Genomic DNA, 16180 nt, shown 5'->3' with positions numbered 1-16180 from the left:
AATAAATTTGTTTTATCTAAACCAATGTGTTTGGGAATTTCATTTGGGATCAGATTTGTGCGCCTCATTTTCTATAAATGAAATGATGGACTTTCTATGCGCTTTTACTGGGCAATATGAGACGCACATTTCTGGGAACAAGTCTGGAGCAGGGGATTTGCTGGTGTCACTCTGTATTATAATTCATGGCTGGCTGTCTGGCTAGCTATAGCACTCATTCAGTATATCTGGGGGTCATTTATTTGCTGGAAGCTGAGTGTGGGCAGACCAGGAGTGGTTTCTCTCACAGTGAAGCAGTGTAAAAGGCATCCCAGATTGGAGAATTGAGGGACACAGCTGTTCAACAGTCCAGACGATATCCTGGGTAATGTCACAAGCATGTTTAAATAAACTGGTCATAATGCCCAACACACTGCTATTGCATCAGGTTGATTTTTAAGCTTTCATCTGTCTGTCAAGTAAGGCTTTACACCAGTAAATATAAAAATATTTGTAGCAATGACACCATCCTTTTATATCCACATACTTATACTTGTTACAGAGTGGCAAAGAGGCTTATCCTCCTGCTGGTTTAAGTGAACAGGTGCAGCTCAGACATTTATAGATAAACTTTAACCTTAACTATAACTCAGTATAGCATAACATTTGCATGCTAAACTGCCCACCCTCAGTTCAGAGACTATTTATATTCATCTACATGAATTATACTCATCACTAAACTACTGCTGATGACCCCGCATAGCCTTCTGAGAAACAAAATGCTGTCTTTAATTTCCATTTACCCACTTTGTTAATGATTGCTTGAGATTCTGGTTATTATATGCACAGATTTTAGTTCTTCCTTTAATGGGAAATTTGAAAGAAACGTAATACTTTGAAAAATATCAGAATTGGGGTTCCAATTTTGATGTTTGCCAGTTATCACACTCAGAATTTAATCGGGGCATTCTGTGCAACTGGAAATTTTAACAATCTATGTATCTGGAAACATCTTGAACACGGGAATAAAGCTTTTTCATGCTCTTGTTTCATAGAAAGTAATTTTGTTTAGATCCAAATCTTCGATATACCTGGTGGGCATGTATGGATTTCTTCCTTAGAGATGAGTGAAAATGAGAAATTATTGTTGCTTATTCTGCACCTAAACTCAAAAATTTGTGTTTGATATAATCATAAGCAACTAGTTATTAGTACATCACAAAGACTGACTTCTGGGGAAAGAAAGAATCATGCAGATACCTAAATATTCAGTCTATATTCAATGTTGCTAAGCTATAAAAATTAGGAGGCAGGTGCGTTGTAATAACTGGGCCTACAAATTTACCCTAATTGTGAGCTCAACTGTGAAAAGCAAATGAAAGTTTATAAAATGTCACAATAACCTAAAGCAATAAATTGATGGAGAAAGGTGCAAAAGGGAAACGAAAGACTTTATTAGTACAAACAAAAAGGCCCACTGATATAATTCAAGGAAGGACTGTGTTAAGCTTTTATGCCGAGTAAACAAGAAAAGTATGGGACAGAAATTAATGAATCAAAAATCAGTGTGTCAGAAATTAGGGCTAATTGGTCAACAAAACGGCAAGGGGATGAGCTATTCTCCCTGACTCCTTTTTGTGGTTCTTAAAAAGAAAAGACTTTGAGGAGAAGTTGGCAGAAGCAGCAGCTGTCTGACAACTGTTTCAGTGAGCTTTATCATCATGGCTGCTACTCCCAAAATTGGGTACCCATAAGGAACTTTCATGTAGACTAATGAATGAATGAAGGAGAAAGTGGTCTTGCGTGGGTGGGGCTTTTGAGAGAAGAGTGTTTGAGGAATGGATGTTAACAGGACATTAATGTACAACAGCATGCTAATATATCTCAGTGCAGAAAACCAGCTCTAGATCTAGAAGTGACTGTACCAGGGGTAGGCAACCTATGGCACGCGTGCCGAAGGCGGCACGTGAGTTGATTTTCAGCGGCACTCACACTGCCCTGGTCCTGACCACTGGTCAGGGGGGCTCTGCATTTTAATTTAATTTAATTTTTAAAAGAAGCTTCTTTAACATTTTAAAAACCTTATTTACTTTATATACAACAATAGTTTAGTTATATATTATAGACTTGTAGAAAGAGACCCTCTAAAAACATTAAAATGTATTACTGGCAGGCAAACCCTTAAATTAGAGTGAATAAATGAAGACTCGGCACAGCACTTCTGAAAGTTTGCTGAACCCTGGATTACACATTCATTGGATGGGGATTTTCCTTTGTATTTAAGTACTGAATATTGAAAATACAACACTTAGAAAATGATAAAAAATAGTACTAATGCTAAATTATGCATCTCTGTTTAGTTTCTAATTACTAATGGAAAGTGGACTTTTTGTTGGTCAAGAGCTGATCCTTCTAATATGTTGATATCTACACACGTTACCAGTGTTTACGATATCCATCTATTTTTACATATTTAACTGTTAAATTTTATTTTAACAGGCTGCATTTATGAACTGAAACCTCCAAAAGAAATAAATTATGCCAAAAATGGTTGAAATAACAATAGTTACTCAAAGGGAAAATTAGAATTAACTCAACTATGCCTTTAAATATGCCATAATTAAAAACGCCTTTGAGTTCCTTCCACAATAGTTTAACTTCAGTTGTTTAATACAGTACTTGAACTATGAGCAATCTTGAATTCAAAAAAAGATGAGAAGAATTATTGGCATTTGGTTCTGGACATGCCTGTATTTTAATCTGACTTAAAAGCTTTAGAGAAGCAAATATTTAAATTATGCAGGCCAGATCCTCACTGCATTCATTAGGTGACTATCAGAATTTTTTTGTTTGATTTAGTACATTCAATTAGAAATTAAGGCCTCAACTTTGCAAACAAGTGAGGCACTTTACATCTGTGAGTAGTCTCTCCGAGTTTATTCTGTTTGTAGGATTGGAGTCTAAGTTTGGATCATGACACTACAAAAGGTTACCGTGTCAAAATGGCTTTCATGCCAAAATAATCCTAAGTAGAGGATCACACTATTTGTTGCTTCTGTAGGCCGGGACTCCTTTCATTCCTCCCCACTCCAAGCACCCGATGTGGCATCTTCTCATGCCCTTCTATTCCAGGGACTCCAGGAAGCCCCATGGGATCTGTGTACACCCCTCCATTCCTCATTTCCCCCCGTAACAGATTCCTGCATTCTCCCACACATTTCCACCTTCCTCCACACACCAGCATCTACCATCCATCCTCCCCCTATGCCAGCATCTGTGTGAGCCCCATTCCACTCTTTCTTCCATTATTTTTATTTAATTCCTGTCTGGAAGATACTTCAATCAGGGTGTCGATGTTTTAAAACTGTACTGGGAGGACGAGCAGAGCTGAGCTGCCACGATTGGTATGTCAGAAGGTGTTCACGGGTACCATCAACTGGTTCTTTGATCTATAGACTATTGGAGCCCTAAGCTCTGCTAAGAGATGCCAAAATGCCTGTGTCTCCCCCATTTCCTCTTTCAGTTTGCCAATTTTTGCCAAAATCAATATGGTTCTCCCCATTGATGTCTAGAACCTTCCCTGAATTTTTAGAGACACAGAAATGCCACAAAGTTGAGCGTAAAGCCTAGCTTGACTCAGCCGAAAATCTCGAAGCAATAAAATCATAAACGAAACCTAATATGCAGTATCTAAAGTCAGTTCCATTTTTAAAATGGGATTTTGGCTCCTAGATGCCTACATCCCCTTTGAAAACGAGACTTAGGCCCAGATTTGTAAAGGTATTTAAGTATTGCCGAGCTCAGCATTGCAATGCCTAACTGATTTAGGAGCCTAAGTATTTTCATTTTACCCTTTTTCTTACCTTCAATGAATACTTCTGCTGAAGTGCTATCAGAGCCAACAGAATTTGATGCCAGGCAAGTGTAACGTCCAGTATCGTCCTCAAAGGCTTCTGCTATGACTAGTGAATGAAGACCTCCACTTTCACAATGGATCTGAATATCAGGGGAATTCTGCAACTCTTTCCCTTCACAGAACCATCTGCAGTTCACACATGAACAGGGACAGAATACAAAGAGAAAAAGTGTTGATTTGCATCTACCACTAACAAAATGGTATGAAAAATTGTTGCAAACTCTAAACAGCTATATACATTAAGGAAAACTTATTGCTTGTTTTTATATTTCATGGAACCTACAAAGAAACACAACTTTCTAATATAAGATGTATCTCAAGCTTGCTTAACAAACGTACATACTTACAAATTGCTATTAATAATTTCCTTAACTTCTCTTCAGATACCATTAACACACTGTACATTTTTTAAAAGTAACTTGCATTAAGCACTTGGAAATTAAGTTACAATTTAATCTCTTGTTTTGAGAGTCAAAGGTGGTATGTGTAGGCAAGCAAACTCCTTTGTGTTCATTACAAATCCTCCACGTAGAATATGTGATTTTTTGTTATCAAATTTGCAATCAAAATAGCAAAGCTATGTCTTATGCCTTCTCTATCATTAATGTTTTTAAGGTTCCTACTAAAATATGACCTTAGTGATTCTAATTCTGATACAAATGCTATAATTCACTCTTGACAGAGTTATTCCTTTCCTAAACACCCAGAAGTCTGATGTGGAGGCTCCAAAGTGATTTATCAATAGCAGTACACGCACACTCTCCCTCCAGACCTTCATCCTTATGAATAGATTTTTTTCATTATACAACTATGCAAATACATTGAAAGCCTGATTTACTTCAATTAAAGAGAGAAAAATGTAAGGAATTTTCTACTTCAGAGCAACAAAAGATTCAAAAGCCCTTTGACAAGATTGTTCCCTTAGTTCTTAACCACTTCTTAGTGTTTGTCTGCAATTCTAATCTTCCATTAATTGCTTCCATCTGAAACTTTTTGCTTTGTTGGCATCTTGTCCTGAAAACAAAAACAATAGAAGCCATATCTGTTGCTTTTCCTAAACTTAAAAAAAAGTTATGCAGTGTTAGGGTATCTTCCATTCCTATTTAAGAACAGTGCTAGAGATGTCAAATAATAAAGTTCAGTTAGGAGCCTTTACAAATGGACTGACCTGTTCCTATTTCATTCTAGCCAAATGGATAGAATAAAATTACTTTGGTTACCTTTTCATCTATGATTAGCAAAACAGGAAGATACATGGACAATTTGCCTCTAAAAATATTAAATCTGAATGACTACATTCATTTTTATTTTATACCCTAGAGTAAATATGATGCCTTCTCCATTCAATATCTAATGGATTTACACGAGGTAACTCCCATTAACATTAATGAGAACTGTGCAGATGAAGAATAGACACAATATTCCTCAAGGCTAGGAAATGTTGATAATGGAACTAAAATCCCATACCATTCTGTTTTGAAACTGAAGACTAACAAGCTCCTTTTGTGTGTCCTATTGTGCCTAGAGCTCTACACACACAGAGACTGTACCAGTTAGGCAAGAAACAAATAAACTTCCTTTTGTTTACTCAATAGCCCCATTTGGCCTAATTTTACAATTATCTGGTTTGGGGACAAATTTATCCAGTCAGTTCACATGCCAGTATTAACATTTCTGTTCCTCCCCCACCACCTCATCCCCTTCCTATTTTGCATGAGGAACTTCAACTACTACATCTGCCATTTAGACTGCCAGAGTCCTAGACTTTGATCACCTTTTCTATAGGCTAAGAGTTTGATAATATAGAGGAAGGAAAGGCTGATCCAGAATATCTGGAGTGATAACTGTAGCCAAGACCCTATAAAATGAGGAATCGGAAATCTAACTAGCAATCCTATCCCTCTTTCCATTTCCTTTTCTTCCTTCTGGAAACATCTTTCAAGGCAAAGACTCCATTCATAGCCTAATTACTTTCTCAGATAGGGTCCAGTTTTAGTCTTGTGCAGGTTTAGACTTCTAGTAAGTCTCTATTGTCACCCAAGTTCCTCTTACCCCAAATATTTATGGTACTATGATTTAGTTGGTCATAAAATGTCTGCTAATATAGTTTGTACTAGGGAGATTTATCTGGTGAGGTTTAAACAAAGTTATTTTCTTAGGAGGGTCAGTTTTATTTTCTTCCCCTGATATGTGAGAGATTTATGTGGCTAGCAACTAGCGACCTCAATGGGAGTTATTGCAAGTAAATCTTTATGTATTCTGTGACTTCTAGTTGGTGACTCCCAACCTCATCAATGACCTATCGTTAGAAAAAAGAACATGAATCCCAACCTTCCACATCAGTCACTGCCTCGTTTCAATAGCTGAAGCCAGAAGATCAAAACACAGTAGTAAGCAATTCAATACAAAATTACCTCAACCATCTTTAATTTGATGCTTGATGAATAGGAAACAGGCCTGATTTTTGAATACTCTCATCACTGTCATTAAGAACAATTTATTCCCCCATTTCTGACTGCAGTTGCAACCTAGCGATTGCTGTTTCATGAAATGAGAGACAATGTTGGAGATGTTGGTTACATTAGCTACGTATGTTTATTTCATTACATTTTCAACTCAGTTTGTGTATTTATTGTGAATTCCTCAGGGGAGAGCTGAAAATTAAGTCTACTGAATGAATGACTCACTTAAGTTTTGTTTTTTCTTGCAAAGGAACTTGGTAGGTCCCAGTTCAGTTCACATGAAGTAGCACTAGTGTAATGGATCCATTAGCCACCCAGAAAGGTGTTTTTCAGCTTATAAAGCTGATGAAGTGTTAAGGCTTGCATGCACTTAAAAATGGAATTTATGTTTAAAGCAAACTAGCTTTTATACAGCATAGGATATTCCATGGAGCAGATTGACCATCAATAGATTACACCTTTACACTACGGACTTTGTCATCCCAATTGCTGTTTAGCATGGAAAGGTTCAGAGGAGAGGAATTCACACTCAAAAGGCCCTAAAGATTGAAGAGGAAAGGCAAAGGAGGCTTCTAGTATCATTTTCTCTTTCAGGTGCTACTGGCATTTTGGAATCATGACTGATCAGAGAAGAACAGTCACATGACACATGTGAAAATTCCTCTGCAAGTTTGCACTAGCTAGGTCCATTTCATAGGTGACTAATAACTGCTGATGTGGAAGGGCATAATGGTCCTCCCTCCCCCCACCCCAGTCACCATCAACTTCCTGGTGACTGCCAAGGCACCCTCCAGCAACACCCTTTTGACCATGGCACCCCTCTGACCACGGCACACTTGGTTGGTTGCTCACATCGCCTGTTTTTAAAGCTCACCCTGCCATGATTGGCCTTAGTGAAAATGGCACCTTAGCACCCTGCCCCACTGCCTTCTTGGACTCCCCAACCTCAATCACTCTTGGACTCTGCTGCCTCCTCCAACTCCCTCCCATTGCCCCTGGTCCCCACTGCCTCCCCCATCACCCCAACGCCTCCCCGGGCTCACTACCCCAGCTTCCGCAGGCTCCACTGCCTTCCCCACTCAATGTCCCAGCTGACTCTCTGAGCTCCAGGCAGGCTAGTCCAGACACATACTCAGTCAGGTAACTGGCTGCCAGCTAGTGAGGAAGGAATGTGACTCAGCAGGCCCCCCTGTTCCCTTCTAGCAGAGAGCGGTCTCAATTCCCTGCTCTGGGCACCAGCTAGTGGGGCTCAGCAGGGGCACTCACCGCTGGTGTCTTTAGTAGGCACAACCCTTCAACTGTGCTCAGCTCACCCTGGCAGAAATCGGAGGGGTCCATGTGACCCCACGTGCCCTCCCATGTGTCACCTATAGTCCATTCCTTGCTATTTACTCCCTTGGGGGAGAAGAATTATGACCCAGGTGTGGATGTGGAAGGCAATGGCAATTTTGCTCCTGAGGGAGGTATTCTACCAGACAATTATGCCCTGAAGAGTAGCATGGAAGAATGGGCCCACAGTTCAGATATTCTGAGAGAAGGAGGTTCTCAGGGCGAAACAAAATTTTGTACTTCATATGTTCAAAGCACTGTGTGCAAATATTAATTAGTTCTCACACCACCCCTCTATTATGTCACATGTATACACTGGGTGGGGGGAAGTACACAGCAGAGGGATGAAATGACTTGACTAAGATAACACAGCGAGTCTGTAGCAGTTCTGGGATCAGATGTTCTAACTCCCACCTTATGCTCTTTTCTTTAGATTAGTGATTCTCAACCAGGGATACACATAGAGGGGTCTTCTGGGGTACATCAACTCATCTAGATATTTGCCTAGTTTTACAACAGACTACAGAAAAAGCACTAGCGAAGTCAGTACAAACTAAAATTTCATACAGACAATGATTTGTTTATGCTGCTCTATATGCTATATACTGAAATGTAAGCACAATATTTATATTCCAATCAATTAATTTTATTATATGGTAAAATGAGAGAGTAAGCAATTTTTCAGTAAAAGTGTGCTGAGAAACTTTTGTATTTTTGTCTGATTTTGTAAGCAAGAAGTTCTTAACTGAGATGAAATTTGGGGATACACAAGACAAAAATCAGACTCCTAGAAGGGGTACGGTATTCCAGAAAGGTTCAGAACCACTGCTTTAGACCATCTAAAGAGAACTGGCATGGTCTAAAGTAGTGGTTCTCAACCATTCCGGACTACCATATCCCTTTCAGGAGTCTGATTTTGACACCTCCGTGCCTTAGTATCATTACTTCAGCCATTGCACCCACTGAATTTCAATGGCAATTTTGCCCCTAAATCACTTGGGCTCCCTCGAAAGTTCCACCCTTAGGAGGCTAACCTCAGTCACTAGTTTAAGGATCTTGGCCAATACTCCTTACTTCTTCTCCGAAACTGCTGTGTACAATCATTGTGGGTTTCTGTAGGTTATCCCAATGGTGACCACATTTCAGTAGTCTCTGTAATTGATCCTTGCATATAGTTTCTATTTCAGTTTGTTAACCTTACTACATCACTTTGGGATCCTTTGCAGTGAATGGTACTGTATTAATGCAAGACATTATATCCTAGTCAGGGCACTTAATAGCTCAGATAACTATTGAAAAAGGGTGAGACTAGCACTTTAACATATTTCAAGTGACAGGGAAGTGAATTCTGACTGCTGTGCACTCTTCCATTCTCTCACATAAGTAGTTCCACTTCTCCCCCCCACACCCAGCAAAGCTTTTTTACTGGCTATACTTAGCGTCCTAATTTTTACTGTGATATGCTTACATGAAAGAAAAGAATGACAGATGCCAGCTGTGAAACAGTTTGTATATCATGCATATCATGACAGGAGCTAGTCATTCATACCATTTGTCTATCTCCTTCACTCCTCTTTCCCTCCTGCCCTGACAATCCTCAGAATATGGAAATGCATGTGTGTCTGTGATTTTAATGACCTTGAACAAAATATTAACGGTTGAGCAGCACACTGACTGACCAAATACCAGGGCCTTAAGAAAAACAGTTCAAGCTTTCCTTTAATGCATAATCCTGCTGTAACCTATGTTTAGTAAAAGTAACTGAGGAATAAGGAGGGTTTCCTTTCCACACACTCATAAAAGTTAATTTAAAATGGCAGCTGAAGTGAAATTTAAAGACATAGCCTGAGGGAAGAATTATAATAGGGCACTCCAACCCCTACAAAATGTGAAGAGAGATAAGTAGTAAATTAAAAAAGTAATTTTATCCTTAGTGGTATTAACTATGGACAGCAAGAAATGCTAAAAGGAAACAATGTAGTATTGCTTTAGTGGTATAGTCAATGTTTTCATTATACTGTATAAATTCCTATTTTGTAATTTTCCTATAAAAATTAACCACTGTATCACACTTCCAGACTGCAAAACATTTCCATTTGCAAACTTTTTCGTTTACATTTTTAAAAAGAAATCAGTTTCATCACATCAAAATTAGAGTATATTGCTATAAAGAGATTAATTTATGCTTCTAGTGTATGCATAACTCAGTTTTACACAAAAAGTAATTTGTGAAGCAATTAGTATACATTTTCATATATAGTCCATATTCTTAGCTTTATATATTATAAAATTACTTCAAGTAATGACAGACTCTTGCTACGTTTATTTTGATATCTTTAAAAAAACTCCATCAAGATTTTAACCTCTGAAAACACTAGAAAAAGGTGTAGCTTCTCTCTGAATGCCTAGCTTAGTGGGTCCAAAAATGAATTTACAGGGCTATTGTGGTAAAAAAAAAAAAATTACATGACATTGCATGATCTCTCATTTATTCTGGACTGATCTCTTTAGTAATCTAATTGTGATTTTAAAACTCTCACTGACCATAGAGTATCATATTCAGTGGAACAATTGCAGGATTAGTCTCTAAGGGTATGTCTATACTACAATTAGAAACACCCATAGCCAGCCCACAACAGCTGACTCCGGTTATGGGGCTGTTTAATTGTAATGTAGATGTTCAAGGTTGAGTTGGACCTTGCAACAGGCAGGTTTCCAGAGCCCAGGTTCCAGCCTGACCCCAAATGTCTACACCATGATTAAACAACCTTGGAGCCTGAGCCCTGTGAGCTGGAGTCAGTAGACATGAGATAGTATGGGTGTTTAATTGCAGTATAGACATGCCCTAAGGAGGCAACAGTTTTTCCTCATGCATCATATGAAGACCAAAAAAACTGCTCTGGATTTGCTGCATTTTCACTGTGTTGTGGAAGGAAAGAGTCATAAAATTTGTTCAAGAGAATTCTGCTCCCTGGAAGCAACATAGAAGCAGAGAGTGGGAGGAAAGGTAAGAGATGGGGCCAGTTGATTTAGAAGGAATGCAGTGCACCTTGGCCTCTACTGCTGAGAATAGGCTGCAGGAACTCCACAGGCTGTCTTCACTAGTCTACTCTGGTTTAGAGGGGAAAATTTGTTCCCTCCAACTGTCACTCAGTTCCTCACAATCTTTTTGTGAGAGCTGTATTTATGAACAAGAATTTGGCTGTAACTAACTATTAGGAATTTGCACTACAGACTAACTACCATATATTCTCGTTCATAAGCCGAATGTTTTTGGTAAAAAGTGACGCATCAAAGAGCGGAGCTTATAAACAGGTCTACACCAAAATTTGATGATTTTAAACTCTATGTAATCATTGAATTGAATATCTAATACAGGGATCGGCAACCTTTGGCACACAGACCACCAGGGTAAACACCAGGTCAATGGGGGTGGCAGGAAGCAGCGGCTAGCACATCCCTCGGCCCCGCCACTTCCCGCTGCCCCCATTGGCCTGGAGCAGCAAACCCTGGGCAGTAAGAGCCGCGATTGGCTGAACCTGGCAGGCTGCATGCCAAAGGTTGCCAATCCCTGATCTAATACATTGTAGTTTTGTTTACCTGGGAGCATTTGCAGGCATGGAGCCCCTCAGTTCCCTGTGGCCACGGTTTGCTGTTCCCAGCCAATGGGAGCTCCAGGAAGTGCCGGGGAACCGTGGCCACAGGGAGCTGAGGGGCTCCGTGCCTGCAGATGCTCCAAGTAAACCAAATGTTCCGATCCACCAACAGCTTACCCTGACGGGCCAGAAAGCAAAATTTTCCAACTCCTGAAATATAGGGTCCGCTTATGAAAGGGTCATACAGTTTTTGATATTTTTATCTATCCATTTTGGGGAATCGGCTTATAAACGAACGGGCTAATGAACGACTATATACGGGTATTCCATTGAAGTTGGTACACACACTGACAAGATGTAATAACCTAAGGAAAAAAACTGCTAAGCTAGTTTCAGGTACACCTCTACCTCGATATAATACTGTCCTCGGGAGCCAAAAAATCTTATCGTGTTATAGGTGAAACCGTATTATATTGAACTTGCTTTGGTCCCCCGGAGTGCGCAGCCTTGCTCCCCACCACCCCCGGAGCACTGCTTTACCGCGTTATATCCGAATTTGTGTTATTGTGTTATTGACAAATCCAGACAAGGCATTTGAAGTTGTAGCTGAGACTGTCCTTAGCTCATATCTTAGCTGGGTATTGCAGAGGTTTCACAGCCTTGTATAGTACTACAGGTATATGCTAAATGCACTATAATAACTAGATATCATAGAAGACCAGTTTTACCAACCTTGAACATTCAAAAATCATGAGTCCACCCTAAAAGATCATAGGATTGGCTGAAAGCACCCAAGAATTAAGATATTAAAACTGGGGGCTTTATGTGCCTCTAGTTTGAGCCTTTCAGGAGTCTTATTTCTAGACTTTTCTCTGTTACCTTGACACATACATGTTTCCTTTCCTTTAAAAAAAGAAACAGCAGAGATTATCATAACATGACTGCAGGAGTTAGGACTAGCAGAAAAACACCAAAACGTGACAAGAGCTGTGATAAAATCATAGATGGCAAAATTTTACCAGTTTTTGTCAGTTTGTATTCAAACCTAGTATTAGACATATTGTACCCTCAGGCTAAAATTGGCAAAAAATGTTTTTTCTAAAACCAGTTTTATTTATATCTTAGATTAGGAGAGCTTTTTAACCTTATTTACTTATCTTTGTTTACTGTTTGCACTTTGCTCATCTTGGATCATGAAATTCTGCTGGTTTCAACTGAGTTACCAATGATTTAAACCTCTGTAATGAATCAGAATGCATGTCACAAAATGACAGCCCTGAATTTCAAATTCACTACTGCCCTCCAAACTCATTCATATGCTCACCTCATCTTACCTGAAGATCTTCTAAACTCTTCCAACTTTTAATTATAATTATAAATTATTATTCTGTGAGACATGAGCCGGAGTCAAAGCACTTAAACATATGACTAATCCAAACCTTTTCAGCAAAAACATTTGGAACTATGCCTTACACTCTGAGATTTACCTCATTAAAGTTAAGAGACGCAGCAACAGATTTGGCCCAGAACATCATCATTCTTTAAAAAAAACTTTAAAAATAATGCAGTGGATAAACTTTTGTTTGGATTCAAGTGTTTCTCTGAGTGGTTTACAAACTTAACCCTACATCTTTGTGGTGGTGGGTGAGAACTGTGAGGGTGTGTAAATTTGACTAAAAACAAAAGTGGAACTAACTAGTATCTTTTTGCACTGGTTTTATAACAGAGCAAAGTTTGACTATGTATATTTATGAAAACCTACCATATAAATAAGACCCAGTAATAAAAGAGTCTGATGAGGCCATTCTATTTTAGTAAAATTTCATATGTAAACAGGCATTCCAAGACACAATGAATCATATTCCAGATGGTTTCTATATTTGTCCACATGCATATAAAATATAAATCTAGGAGAAATGTGTGAATTCACTGACTGATGGGGTATCTGTAAATTCAGTTTTCACCATGGCTCAAATTAATTGAAGGCAGAATGAGAAAATAGGTTTTGCTTTTCAAACTGCAACAAGTTAATTTATTTTCAGTATTAGCGTATGGGAATGCAATTAACACTAGATCACAGAGATTATTTTCCATATAGAAAAATGGCCCTTAGTAAATACAGAATTTTTGGGATGCATAGTCAAGGTTATCTAGAAATATTACTGTCAGGCAGGTACTGATGTCTTTGTTGCAAGAGCTCAAGGTAATGTCCCCTGCTGATCAGTCCCCCTTGGTGGATATTAATATTTTCAGGTGATCTTGACTGTATGTGTGTTTTTCTAGACCTTTATAATTATTAAAATATGTATTACTTATTTGAAGAGTTTAACAGGAGGACAATTATGCTTTAAAAGTGAAAATCTGCCAATTTTCTTTTTGGTGAATCTGGTTCCAGGTCTCATGGGTGCATTTATAACATGAGAAGATTAGAGATAACAAAGAAATGACTCATTGTGAAAGCTGATTTTTCCATAGCACAGTGGCAAATGATATAGGTATCATACTTTAAGTAATCCAATTTTAACAGTCATCCCGCAGAACAGGAGGCAACTGTGCAGCTGTTATTCATTCAGTAAGAATAGGAAGCAGATCATCCTTTTCTTACTGGCAGAGAAAAGAGCCTGGTCTCCTTACATTGAGAAAAAAGACTAGAAGATTCTCTCCTTCAGTCCAGTCTTCTGCTTAGAAGACTATTCTGTTTCAAAAGATGAAAGATTGGCCTAAGAGTGGACTATGCAGCAGCTTTATCTCAGTCAGATCACTTACAACATAAACCCCTTTCAAGCACGGGAGAAGGGAGTGATGGATGGCACAGTGGATAACAAGCCTTTCACTTCTCGAGACCGAAGTTTAAATCCTACCTTAGGTCACAAGCAGGGCTGGCTCCAGGGTTTTTTGCTGCCCCAAGCATAAAAAAGAAAAAAAAGAAAACAAAAGCCACGATTGCGGTCTGTGGCACTACTACAGCCATTTCATTATTCGGTGGCAGGTCCTTCGCTCGGAGATGGAGGGACCCCCCACCGAATTGCCACCAAAGAGCCGGACGTGCAGCCCCTCTCTGTTGGCCGCCACGAGCACCTGCTTGCTGAGCTGGTGCCTGGAGCTGGCCCTGGTCACAAGATAACTGTCTGTTCTTGCTCTTATTTATCCACATCACAAAACCACTACACAGTTTACTAAAAATGACCCCAATTGGCATGGTCTGCTGAAGTACTGAAAAGTTATAGGTGTGGATTAAACCAACTATGCATTTGGAAGAGCTGCACGTGAAACCTTGTGCAGTGTTTTCTGCTCCATATTTGGCTCAAGTCAGTAGTCTAAATCCTTCACTTTTATAAGCAGTAACATAACTGACAAGTAGGGCTGAGTAAATATTTTAAATAAGTAATATTTGCAAATATTAATTCCAATTAAAACAGAACTTGTGTCATCTGTATTTGTGACCTCTTATTTATATAAAACTGTGTGTGAAGTTTTGTTCACAAGAATGTACTTGGAAAGAGAAAGTGTCAAATTCTCATGCAAATATGTATTCATACATTAATATGTATTTACAAGAGAAGTGTTTGTGTCGTGTGGCAGAGCTCCGACCTTGTCCCTGTGGGTCCCATGCTTCTAGGCAGTTTATGCTAGCATCATTGGCTCACTGCGACCTTCCATGCAGCCCTTCTCTCTCTAGGGCCAGGGTTACAGTCTTTTCATCATAAGCCAGCAAGGAGGTTGGTGAGAGAACTACCACAGTCTCTGTTGTCCCTAGGGCTTATTTCAGAACAGTTTAGCCTCCTGTCCTGACAAAGGCCTGCCTTCCCTTCCCCGGAGGTGTTTCTGTAGTGGCAGGTTATGGGGGAACCCAGGCCCATCCTCTACTCCGGGTTCCGGCCCAGGGACCCTAATGGTAGCAGCTGTTGGCAGCCAACCTTTCACTGCCAGAGTTTCTACATTTCCCTGGGCCACTTTCCCACAGCTCTCTTGTGTCTCCCTTCTTCACCCTTACCGATGGCTTGTGGGTGTCTTCATTAACCAGTCCTTCAGCCACACTTCTTCTCCTCTGGCTCCCTGGCTCTCTCCAACCTGACTGGAGTGAGCCCTTTTATAGTATCAAAAGGGCCTTACTTAGAGTCAGGTGTTCACATTAGCTTAATGGACTCACCTGACTCTTAGCGGGTTAATTGGAATCAGGTGTTCTCAACAGTCTGGAGCAGCCCCTGCTCTGGTCACTCAGGGAACAGAAAACTGCGAATCTAGTGGCTAGTATATCTGCCTTCTACTACTTTGTTGTACCCAACTGGCCTGGGTCTATCACAGTGGGTATCTTCAGAGCTCTTTGTGGGTTTGGGCAATGATCAGAGCAGGGAACAGAAACACTACCAGATGCTGTAGGGTATGTGTGCACAGGAGCTAGGAGTGAAACTTGCACTAGCAGGGCTTGAACTATCATGCTAGCATGGACATTGCAGTCCACAGAGACTTGCGCTAGCCACCTGAGCTCAGACCCAGGGGTTGAGTGGGCTGTCAAGCTCACTCAATAATATTGATAATAATAATATTCAACATTCAATAATATTCAATATTGATAATAATATTCAAGCTGCTGCCTGAACACAATATCCACACAGCTATTTTTAGCATGCTATCTTGAGTACTGCTAGCACGAATCTGTCTACCCATGCTCGGAGACTCGCTCCCAGCTGCAGTGTAGACAGATCCTTAATTAAGGGGCATTCAACTGTTGAGCACCTCTGAATGTCTGGGTGTGATAACAGAGTCAATTTCTCTCCTCTGTTGTCTCCTACTGGCTGCCAGCTGATTTTGATGCATCTTCAGTGGCTTGGCCCTCCAGCCAAGTCATAAAGCCCTTTTCGAGTATTAGAGTCCAGCAAATAAACAGTCACTAGCCT

General features: G+C 39.7%; 1 protein-coding gene across 4 annotated transcripts in view; it reads right to left on the bottom strand.

The window, feature by feature from the left end:
• The window catches only part of PALLD (palladin, cytoskeletal associated protein), a 338972-nt gene that overhangs the window by 217238 nt on the left and 105554 nt on the right, over nt 1-16180 (bottom strand). For all 4 annotated transcript variants that reach the window (XM_050946163.1, XM_050946157.1, XM_050946156.1 and 1 more), the window contains one exon: nt 3843-4021. In XM_050946163.1, the coding sequence (XP_050802120.1) occupies nt 3843-4021 (179 nt within the window). The remainder of the gene's footprint in view (nt 1-3842; nt 4022-16180) is intronic.

The sequence above is a fragment of the Gopherus flavomarginatus genome, chromosome 3, assembly GCF_025201925.1.
Source record: "Gopherus flavomarginatus isolate rGopFla2 chromosome 3, rGopFla2.mat.asm, whole genome shotgun sequence".
Lineage (NCBI taxonomy): Eukaryota > Metazoa > Chordata > Testudines > Testudinidae > Gopherus > Gopherus flavomarginatus.
The sequence above is the reverse complement of the archived record's forward strand: the minus strand, read 5'-3'. Positions and strand labels throughout refer to the sequence as shown.